The sequence below is a fragment of the Carassius carassius genome, chromosome 1 (assembly GCF_963082965.1).
Source record: "Carassius carassius chromosome 1, fCarCar2.1, whole genome shotgun sequence".
Lineage (NCBI taxonomy): Eukaryota > Metazoa > Chordata > Actinopteri > Cypriniformes > Cyprinidae > Carassius > Carassius carassius.
The window spans coordinates 1,761,017-1,773,331 of record NC_081755.1 but is presented as its reverse complement, the minus strand read 5'-3'; the positions used below and the strand labels follow the sequence as shown (position 1 = coordinate 1,773,331).

At 39.0% G+C, this 12,315-nt stretch overlaps 1 protein-coding gene across 1 annotated transcript; it reads right to left on the bottom strand.

The window, feature by feature from the left end:
* Window positions 1–502: 502 nt before the first annotated feature.
* Window positions 503–11,779, bottom strand: LOC132136830 (guanylate-binding protein 4-like). The gene is made up of 9 exons (XM_059547409.1): window positions 11,566–11,779; window positions 11,350–11,477; window positions 8,675–8,784; window positions 3,536–3,726; window positions 2,368–2,610; window positions 1,988–2,268; window positions 1,549–1,761; window positions 1,359–1,461; window positions 503–1,084 (listed from the first exon to the last, which is right to left on the bottom strand). The coding sequence occupies exons 1-9, from the start codon at window positions 11,738–11,740 to the stop codon at window positions 639–641; spliced, it is 1,890 nt and encodes a 629-aa protein (XP_059403392.1). The 5' UTR covers window positions 11,741–11,779; the 3' UTR covers window positions 503–638.
* Window positions 11,780–12,315: the final 536 nt, after the last annotated feature.

The following is a 12,315-nucleotide window of genomic DNA, read 5'->3' as shown; positions in this document are numbered from 1 at the left end:
GTCTTCTCTTTTCTATATTTTGAGCCTAACTTATGTTGTATATTGTCTCCCTTGACATCATTATTTTTATTTGTATAGTTCAATGGAGTATACAGACGTCAGATTCAGAGAAAAATAGAACAATAAAAATAAGAATATAATTGTATAACTAACTCATTTGTCTTAATTCACCCTACCCCGGGAGTTAAATCGACAGAAGATCTGACCAATCATAATGTATAATCTGCAATTTTGTCTGTCAAACAAACCAGAAAGGATAGTAAATTAACTTCAGTTGACTTGAGCTTGAAAAATGGTGTATTGTTTCTCTGTGGTTGAAATGAGATACAAAATACCTTCTGATGTTCATTCATGTTTATTTTGTGTTATAACTAGTGAAAATAAAGATATGGTCAGTTCATGTACTGCTTGATCTGAGACACTAGAATAATACATCCCAACACATTAAAGAGACACAAAATGGTAACTAAGGGGGCAGGTCTTTGAGAAGGGTCAATTATGATTGTCTGAATAATGATAGCACTCAGTTTAATTAACTGTATATGGAAACAATAATTTCAATTCTGTAATATGTATAGGTACAAAATCATTTATAGTAAGTAAATTGCATTGTACAATTACATGGCTCTTAATGCATTTCACAAGATGCAACATCCATCCGAACTGCGCGCACTCATCTGCTGCTGTAAAGCATTCATCTGTTCACTGTGCTGCTGCATCATCATAGCCATAGACTCCTCATGTCTCTTATTGGAGTTCTCCAACAGCTCTGCAAACTCTCGAGCTCTATTACTCTCAGCTTCTGCGTTCTGTCTCTTGAACTCTTCCATCTCCTGGCTCATCCTATCAGCCTTCTCCTTAAAGCCCTTCTCCATCAGTGCGGCCTGCTCCCTCAGTTTGCTGTCCATGGCACGCTCGGCCTCCTCTCTCTGAAGCCTAATCTCTTCATCCATCTTCTCCTTCATCTGTCTCATCCTCTCTTCATTACTATGTCTTTCTGCTTCCATTTTCTCTAGTAACTGTCGCTGCTCCTCCTCTTTAGCTTTGATTTCCTGCTCCAGGAGTAGGGCTTTCTCTGTTTCCTCTGGTTATTGACAAAAAGAAAAGGAAAGAGATGTTTTATAGGTAGACAAAAGACTCAAACCTTGAGATTAATGGCCTATTTTTCTGTGAGAAATATATACTGTAAACTGCAAAGTAAAATTTTTCATGACACTTCTGTGAACGGCTTTTTATTTATTGCTACTTGTTAGCGCTGTTTATTGCATTTAAAGCTTATCACCTATAGAATTACCTAAACCTTTGATCCCTTCTTTCACATGTTACTTGGTCAGAGATTAAGAATGGGGAACTCTTACCTTTAATCTTTTTTTCCTTCTCAGTCAGTTTTTTGTCGGCCTGCAGAATAGCTTTAGAATCTACAGACTTCTGCTTGAGAAACACCTCTAGGACCGCTTCAGCCTGTTGACACACACAAGCTACATCAGAACATCTCATAGACTTTCATTGTTTTAAAATTAAAATTAAGGTGTGCAACATAGACAAGACCTTGACTTCTTTATTGGTCTGGCTGTTGTATTTCTTCACAATGTCCTCCAGATCCTTGCAGAAGAGCTCATAGCCACCAGATTTAGCATAGATGCCCTGTTTGAGTTTTTCATTCATTGTTGCTGAGAGGGATGACAGGAGATCCTCGCATCTTTTCTTTGAAGCTTGCTCATTTTGGCAAAGGTATCCATTGAAGAGTTCATTAACTTTTTCCTAAAAAAACAAACAAACAGTGTATTTGTTCTTTGGGACTTGGGGCTTGCTATTTGGTCTGACTTGTTTATTTGGAATAACACTGTCAGCACATAATGACATATATGAGAAGATGGAATCAGTGAGAATGTCCAGATCTCATTCACTACTCTGAAAGAAGATCTCTCTATTAGTAAGCTCAAATCAGCTCCTTAGAGAGAGATCCAACTATCGATATCCATCTAACCTCTAGAGATTTCAGGTGCTTCCCATCAGTGTCCCTGAAAGATCGAGTCATGAAGGTTTGTGTGGCCATGCCGCTGAGACGTTGGTGTTCTGATGAGACCTCCTTCAGTTCCAGAGGGAAGGACTTCTTCAGCTTCTCCATTCCACTCTGGTACACCTCGAGTCCCTCTTTCACCGCAGCTTGATTCTCAATCAGTGCCATGGCAATCACAGCGTTCTCCAGACACGGAACAGCTCCACTAGCGATGGCGTCTACATATGTGTTTGCTAGATGACCCAGAACTTTTAAAAAAGAAGGAAAGAAGTCAAACAAAATGATTGAGCAACAGATATTCCACTGAAAGCACGTGTGCAAGCTCTTCACATGTCTTTCTGAATCACCTCTGCCAGTGACTGTGTATCCATCTTTCAGTTTCTTCACTTCACTCTTGTCAAAGACAAACTTGCAGAAACGTCCTGTAACTTCCAGGAACTCAGTGGAAAAGTCAGCAGGATCCAATCTCTCCAGACGAGACACGTTCTCTGGGGCGGTTGGAAACGGGAACGTGAAGCACGTCCTGGAGGGGAAGAATTTTTGGATGCACTCCCTGGGAAGGTTGTATTCCATCACTTTTTTTGATGTTCCTAGAAGAGATGAATAAGCTGTAGCTTTTCTCAGTTCTAGAAATGTGTAAAGTTTAAAAAGAGTGTCTGTCCTTTGAGCAGAGTGTAGCCGATTCACCTAGTCTTCTCTGCCACATTGTCACCAAACTTTTTTTTTCTCCACTTTGAACCCTTTCCATCCACAGTGTATTATAAATATATACTATTATCTAGGTGTCCAATCCTGCTCTTGGAGCGCCAGTGTCCTGCAGAGTTTAGCTCCAGCCCCAATTAAACACATTTGTACCAGCTAATCAAGGTCTTACTAGGCATACTAGAAACTTCCAGAGAGGTGTGTTGAGGCAGGTTGGAGCTAAACTCTTCAAGACAGTGGCCCTGCAGGAGTTTTGGGCGCCCCGATCTACAGCTGTGGTTCCTAATTCCAGTCCTCACATACCACTGCTCTGCAAATTTTGCATGCCCATGGCTGCCAACTAGCACGCATTAAGCGTGAGACTCACACAATTGAAACATTTCGCATGCTCTCACGTCTCATACATTTTCTCACACAGTCAAAACACCATTAGTTAAAATTGTGGCTACGCCGCAGTCTGCAACGTTTTCACACACCGACAAAACTTACTAGAGAAGTGACATTATATACACCTGTGTAAATAAATACAATTTAAATTCACATCTCGCACACATTAATGCCCTTTACATGGAACATATATGATCCCTTCCAACTGGAATCATGGCAAAATATCCTGTGTTGTCCACTTTGCAAACCAGTTACAGTCGAATAGAACAAATATCTGAAGTGTAAGAGATAAATATGCAGAGTAGGGAGGTTGCAAGGACTGGAATTGAGAACCACTGATCTACAGTGGGCGAACACAATCTGCTGTGGATGAAAAATACAGTTTCAGGGCTTTTAAAATAATCTTTTGTACCATATTTAAATTACCATGTTTCAGCTTCAGAGCAAACTCTAGATAATCATTTTCTGTTGCGTCTTTGCCATCAATCTTTCGCTCCAGGGTGAAGTCTCTCACTGCCCAGATGAAACTAGGGAAGAACTTCACAAACTCATTTGAATCATCAACATCCTCGTCTGGTGATTTGACCTTGATGCACTCTGTTAGTTCAGAAACATATCTGACAGTTTGTTTAGGTATGAACACAAAGTGACTGTCCAACATGATTCCTTTAGTATTTGTATGTATTTTACATTAAGTGTGGTTCTACCAAGTACATTTACATAGACAACAAAATGTATAATATTGATTTAACAGCATCTAAAACGATTGATGAATGAACAAATTTCAGATGTACACATTAATCTATGAATGTAAATGCCTTATGGAATTCATTGGTTGATTCTGTCCTATTAATTATCAGTAAGATTATGTTTTCAATTGTATTTAATGCAGTTGAGTCAGTTATTAATTATAACATTTCATTCTGTTCTTTGTGACTTCTGGTGCCAATTTTACATAATTATATATTACAAAAGTATTACGTAATTTTGAACAAGACTACACATTAAAATCCTACAATGAATGTAATTTAAGTAATTGTTTATACATTTAATTGTTTATGTAATTCTGTTGTGTATTTGCATATTTATATTGTTTTATTATTTTTGCACTACAATAGAAATGTAATGCAATAATGTAATGGTAAAACCAAGCTTGTCAAGCACTGTTATAAAGATAAGATGGAGGAGAGGTTCACCAGAGAAATGCAAGAGCAGTGTGGCATAGGCTCAACACGATAATGGAGAGAGCTCAGGTGTCAGTTCAGGAACAATGTCCACACTCAGTTAATGGTTTTAAATCTAGTAGTGTCATTGTTAATACTGAGGTCACACAAGGTTGTGTCTTTTCTCCTGTTTTGTATTCCAAATACACAAATTACATATAACGCCAATGGTTTGTCACTTTTGAAAAATATTAATGACATATCCTTAGTTGCCTGTATGATGGATCAGCAATATCTGTTTAAATGCAGGCAAGTATGAGGACACTGTGGTCCTCTGGTTCTAGGAAAGCTCTCTGGAAATGTAAATATAGATAGAGAATCCTTCACCTAGATATCATACTATAGAGACTGTGTCTGTTTCCTGAACTAGTAAATACAAAAAATGGCCAAACCAGTTTAAGAAAAAAACAAATAAGACTGATGACTAATGAAAAACCTTGGCTTAATTAATACTAGATTCCTTTCTATGAAAGTGCTTTTTGTAAATCATATGATTACATACCCCTCAAGATTACTGTTAGAAATATGAGCTGCGTCCAAATAGTAAAGGTGAAGGTGTTGCTAAAATGTATGGCAATATTTTCCATATTTGTCAAATGTCTGATTTCAAGTTCAATTTATTTGAAATGATGGTGCTTCATATAATTTGATCCAGTGTAATATAATATCCACGTAGATAATAAAAATATGCATTGGGATCAGCATTTATAGACATTCTAAACTCTATCGACAACACGTGTGAGGTCCTGTCATAATCATACTCTAGATTTATAAGTCACATGGAATTGATATTAATGGCATTGAAATTCTGTAGCAGAGCATTGATATCTCAGATCATTATCTATTATTGTGGATTATACATATAGCTAAAAAGCTCCTTGTTACAAATATGTTAGAACTATCACTTCTATGGTAAAAGACTATTCCTGATTTGTCTCCTTAGCATGAAACTATGAACTCTCTCTTTCCTAGCACTTTACACACCGTTGCTTCATTACGGTTAAAAAATGATTAAGGAAATAGTTGAAACATTGGTATAACAAGCACACACTAAAGAGAGCTGCCTGGAAAATGGTGAAAACAGGTAAACACAACTAGAAGCATTTCATATTGCATGGAGGGAAAGTACTTCCTCCTACTGAAAATCAGAGACAATTTATAAGAGACATGCCATTTCCTCAATCCTCAATACAACTATATAAGGAAAACCCGTAACGGCAAAGATGGCGGTTGTGTGCACATGTCCCGCCCCTCCCACTGGAAAGCCAATTATCTGCTTTTAACAGTCAAGCCGGGAAACATTTAAGCCTATCGTCTGGTTACACTGACGTATGCGTACAGTAGAGGAACCCTTGCGCATGCGTAGTAAAAGTATAACCTATGGGGAAAAAGGCGTTTTAAACCTTATTTTGGGGCAAAGTCATCAAAAAATGTTTTTTTTATCACATTTTACTGCTGTTTCTATACATGCAGTTTTTATGTCCCAGTGACCAGTGAAAGTGCAGTTCTGACTCTATGCCCATTCATTTAGATAGGAAACTAGTCTTGTTAGTTTGAAATAGCTGCCCGGAGGCGATCCCAAGATGGCGGCAGAGTGGCACAACTTGCCTAAAAGGACTTTGCTAAAACTACTAAATTTGCTGACTTTTCATCTCTTTTAGAAAAAAAAAACACTGCCACAGGCATTTATTCCAGATAATGATACTACTGCATCAGATAATCCTCTATAGGAACAATGCCACTCAAAGATCTAGGACTGTCAAAATGGCTGAAAAACTAAAATCGAATTTGCAATTAAATATGATCATAATTCAAATTATATTTGAATTTAAAATCCATAATTTCAGTTAGGGTGAAGAAAACCTTTTGGCTTCTCTTCTGAGGCCACAAGAGGGCACATTGGGCAAGATATTACCAATGCATGTTTATTCAAAGCATAAGAAAAAATTACTGTGACAAAAGTGCATAATATTTCAAATAATGGTTATAAACCAATTATAATTAAGTAGCTTAAAGAACTATAAACAAAACAGCATCATGTGTACATGCATAGTTTAATACAAAGGGGTGAAAGCCAAACACACAGAGTACATGATGAATGATGAGACAGAAGTGGTACTACTTGTCGAGCTTGTCCTTCTTTTGAAAGCTGTGCAGACAAGGCTGTGTGTGAGACGGAACAAAATGCGGAATGTGAAGTATACCTCCTTAATGGACACCTAAAATTCTAATACAACATTTTTGCATTCGAATGTGGATTTTTTTTTACTTCGACGAATATTCGAAATTCTATTTTTTTTGACAGCCCTACAAAGATCCTCTTCTGAATATTAATTAATCAATGTCATTAGGATATGTCCCAAAAACCTTAATACTGGCTTTTATTAATATGACGAGTGGGGCGGGCAGAGAGTCATGAGAATGTTGGGAGGCCGTGGAGTAATTGTAAATGAGCGACACCTGCGGCACTCACCGGTCTCGAAAAAGATGAGTTACTACAGTGAAGGATGAGAGAGGACCAGACATGGGTTTTAATTTGTGTTTTGTTTGTTCACGCCAGTCGTCCGCGAGGATCTGACGTGCTGTTTTGTGTTTGTTTTACTCATTAAAGTTTTATTTAAATGTCTGCCGGTTCCCACCTCCTTCTTCCCGACTTGCGAACAGCGTTACATTGGTGCCAAAACCCGGGAGGAAGGAGGGACGTGCTGCCGAAGATCCCTTGCCGCTGTGGTGAGTGCCATCAAGCATGGCGGCTCAGTCTGCCACCGTGGACGCTTGAGGCAGTGGGCTGGAGTGAGTTGTCGGGAGGAGGGATGAACTCGCTGCCACCTGGGATGTGGAGGGACGGCTGCCGTCTGTGAGGGAGTGGAAAAGTCGTCGCCGTTTGCCTGGGGCCAGAGCCTGCAGCCATCCACCATGATGGGGAGGAGCAGGGAACGGGGGACTCCTGCCAGCTGCCCGAATCCGGAGGAGCCGTCGCTGCCCACCGGACGGCCAAGGAGCCATCGCTGTCCACCAAGGGCTATCCAGTGCCACTGCCAAGAGTTTACCCATCTGGTGGAGGGTGACTGGAACAAGGTTTTTTCCTCTCTCCCCTCTCTCATCTCTGAGTGGGACGGGACCGAGGGTCGTGAGAACGGATCGAGGCCAGTGGAGTAATTGGAAATGAGTGACACCTGCACCACTCAACGGTCTCGAGTCCCACAGAGGAGCTCCGGAAGGATAAAGAGAGGAGTTATGGCAGTGAAAGACGAGAGAGAGCCAGGCCTGGGTTTTAATTTGGGTTTTGTTTGAGCGTGGCATTTGTCTGCGACAGACTGTCGCGCTGTTTTGTGTTTGTTTTGTTATTAAACTTTTATTTAAATGTCCACCTGTTCCCACCTACGTCTCCCCGGCTTGCGAACAGCGTTACAATTAAGTCTCTAAAAAAACCACTTTACCCTAAAGAATAGTTAATTACAGACTTATCTTGAATGTAACAATTCTGTAAAATATACTAGAAAAGGTAGTGTACTCACAGCGGTGTTCCTTCTTTGAGAAAAATGTTATCTATGAGGTTTTCCAGTCAGGATTTAGACTATATAATAGTACTAAAACTGCTCTCATATGACCATATGATACTATTGATCACAACACTCTTTTAATATGGACTACAAAATTATGTTGGCATTAGTAGAATTGCATTGGCATGGTGCAAAACATACTTATCTTATGTCATCCATTCGTAGCAGTGAATGAAGAGTTATCATATTGATCACAAGTACAGAATGGAGTACCTCAAGGCTCAGTACTAGGACCAATGGTTTATACACTTTATATGTTAACCTTGGGATATATCATCAGGAAACATCAAGAAATACCCTCCATCACCAAAGACCCTTTGGCTCATGGCCAAAAAGAGCTTACTTAATCTCATGCCAGTGCCACTACACTGTAGTAAGCAACTATCAGTCTACGATACAACTGAGCCAACAGGTATATATAGATCTTTACAACATCGCTCGGTTAAAAGTATAAAGCCAAATTAGAAGGTTTTTACTGATCTCAATTGCCCTATCAAACAAAGATGGTGAAAAAGTTAATGAGTCATTTAGCTCTCTGAATATCAGCAATTTTGTAAACAACCTGCCAGCCTGTGCCATCTAACTTCTCCCAGTCATGTTTTTTATATTGTAGTACATGTAAATATATAAATATATTTTGTATAAAGCATTGACAAAGAAAGTACATTTGCATGGTTTTCCTGTGTAAAATGGTGGTAAACATTTGAACAATCTCTTTCTTTTGCAAATAAACAAATAAATGAATTCATTAAAATCTAGATAAATGTTCAGAAGGATACTGGAGCTCCTCTACAGCCCTGTTGTCGATCGTCCCTCGACTGTTGTAGACCAGAGTGCTGCTCAGTAACACAGCCAGACAGAAGATGTTTGTGTCATGTTTCGAGTCCCCCTAAGATGCAGAACCACATTTGTGAAGAATAATAAGCTGGAAATAGCCTTGAATTTGCACTTACATTGACTTTACAGCAAACTAGCACTAGACTGAATGCATCTGTCCATTCTCAAAAGCCAACAACATGCTGAATGCAGATCCAAAATGAAAAAATAATAAATAACTTCAGACACTCAATTGAATATCGAGTTGGTTGACAGCTGTTATTGCACAGTTACCATTTTAGATTGACTTTCTGTAATACTATAGGGATGTAACCAGAGGTGGGTAGAGTACCCAAAAACTGTACTCAAGTAAAAGTAAAAGTACTTCTAGAAATATTTACTCAAGTAAAAGTAAAAGTACTAGTCTTGAATAGTTACTTGAGTAAGAGTAAAAGAGTATCGGATAAAAAAAAATCTACTCAAGTAGTTAGTTACTAGTTACTTTGGGTCATATATACTGTACTGAGCCTATTTTTATTTAGATATATAGATAAAATGTATGTAATGTATGTGTGCGTGTATAAATGTATATATTTCATCAGCCTTTACTCCAATTTATGTAATTTATTATAAAACCCTGTCTGTTTACTAAAGTAACAGATATAGGTGTCATGCCATAACATATTTTAAATACTACTGACTTTATATTAAATGTGAATTTAACATTGAAAGTTAATGTGATATAAATATTGCTACTAATCTTTCATTGTTCAGAAAGAGAGCAAATAACATTTACATTATTAAAGATCATTTTCACTGACAGTCTACATTTCAATCACTCTCAGAAACTCCCATTAAAATCACTGAAACTGTTAACACTGTGAAATCAATATCTTAATTAAAGATTCGTACACACATCTGCACTTTGTTGTTCCTGCGAGAGAATTTGCCAGAAAGAGGTATTCAGTCAGTGAGCGAGTGAAGGAAGCACCGGCATTTTAGCGATGACTCATCTGAACGCCTCTGATTGGCCAATGCTTTAATAAGCTCAACAGAATCATGTGTGATTGGTTATAATGCGCAGCGCTGTATAAACGCATCTATCTCTGGCTAAGCGCCAGCAAGCAATCACAGATCTGAATTTAGCAGCTGATAATATGACTCGCTGAACGTACTTGCACCAGTGTGATTGTATTAAAATTAATAAAATCTTAATCGGCTATTTTTTGTCTTTTGGAAGCTGCATTCAACTTGACTCCCCTCTGTTATAAGCCACACACGTACAACAAACTAATGTCACAGTGGTATCGTGTACTGTAATCGAATGTAGCCCAAGTTATTACCTGTTAAACAGTAGACGGCACACGCGGTGTTCATCTAATAAGGATCTCCATCGCTAGCAAATAATAGCCTTTGCAGATTTCAATTCAGTGCAGTTCCAGCCACGTTTTCAACGCTCTTTCTGTTCTTAAACGTTACAACTCCGAGTGAACCACTTCAGACGCTCAGCGTGTGCGGCAGGGAACTGAACGACTCATTCAAACTGATTCATGAACCAATTCACTCGTTTGCCAATTGGTTTGATCAAGCCTTTGAACAGAATTGACTCAAAAGAATGAATCATTCGCGAATGTGCATCGCTCATTGCCCAGAGAAAAGTAGACGGCGCGTTTGGAATAAACTGAAGCATTATAACATTTATTGCATTAAGATAAAGTAACGAGAGGAGCGTCGCCCACAGTAACGAAGTAAAAGTACAGATTTTTCCCCAAAAATTTACTCAAGTAAGAGTATAAAGTACCCATCTTTAAATATACTCCGAAAAGTATTCGTTACCCCAAAAAATTACTCAAGTAAATGTAACGAAGTAAATGTAACTCGTTACTACCCACCTCTGGATGTAACGATATCAAAATCTCACGATACAATAATTAACGAACGAGTCAGTCTTTTGTTCGTTATCTGGCTCTGTGTTCATCTTCAGTTCTCTCTTCACAGCAGTTCAGTCAGTGTACTGTTTGAGTAAATGAATTACTCCGGGATATTGGTTTGTTTTAACTCAGAGGGAGTGTCAGCCACATTAAACAAGTTAACAGCTTAAGTCATTTGTGAATTTATGCGAATTGGAGAAGCGAACCATTTAAAAAGATTCAGTTCAATTTGGTGAACTGGTTCAAGAAGATCCGGTTACATCGAATGATTCGTTCGTGAACCAGATATGACAAACTGCTTTGTTTTGAACTCTCTCTCACAACAGACACGGAAGAGAAGACAATGCTGAATAAAGTCGTATTTATAAAAAATGTATTTTCGATGCTTCAAAATATTCTAACTGACCCTCTGATGTCACATGGACTACTTTAATGATGTTTTTCTTACCTTTCTGGACATGGACAGTATACCGTACACACAGCTTCAATGGAGGGACTGAGAGCTCTCGGACTAAATCTAAAATATCTTAAACTGTGTTCAGAAGATAAACGGAGGTCTCACGGGTTTGGAACGACATGAGGGTGAGTCACTAATGACATAATTTAGATTTTTGGGTGAACTATCCCTTTAAGGTAATCTTTGCTGCAGAAGTGAAAGTGTTATTGGACCCTTGGGCACTCGTAATTTGGTAAATTTGTTACTTCACCTTGTCCACATCTCCGAGTCCCTCGGTGTCCAGCAGCACCAGAGTGGTTCCTGCTTTATTGGGGTGAGGCACGCACCACATCCAGATGCCCTTCGTCTTGGACTCGATTGTGCTGCCCAGTGCAAACCCTGATAACCACACACCAGAAACCCCACAATGACTTGCATGCACTCATGTGAAGGACACGAGCGTTTGGATGACATCAGTGCTGCTGACCTGTTTGCTTCCCTGCCAGTCGATTCATCAGGTAGGACTTCCCAGTTCGGTAGAGACCCACCACGGCCACCACCACCACGGGCTGCTGGATCTGCTCCAGAACCTGCAACGCTGAGCGCTGGACACACAGCTTCCCATCGGACGCCGTGTCAATCAAGCACACTGGTTTGTCCATGGCCCCTGGACACCCAAACACACTTCACTTCCTTTAATCAACTGCATTGAAAAATACTCCAATAATCCTGCATTACACAGTACAGTAGCTCCCCACATGAGCATTTCCTCTTTCTGTTCGGGAACTTTATGTAAAATATTGTGTTTTTAGTATTGCATTAACACATATTCCCAACAGATTACACAAGCAGGCTGAATGAAACACACAGATTTGTAATAAATGCTGTCAGATTTGTTTGTGCCCAGATACAATCTATAACCAGACTGGCTTTAGCTGATACTGGTTTCTACTAGAGAAGTGAAATACAAGTTAATCATGTGACATGAACAAAGACCTTTCAAGCTCTAAAAAAAACATGAACAGAACATCTATCAAGACAAGTCAGATTATAGAGTTCACTCACACACACACACTCACGGAGTCTTAAAGTTAATTCACCAACATGAAATCTCAAAGAAACACAGTCACACATGATCAACTGCAGGAGCAAAAACAAACAGGAAGAATCTGCTTTTGTGCTGATGCTGACTGTAAAACACTGAACATTGTATTGTTTGCAGTTATAAGAGCAGCAC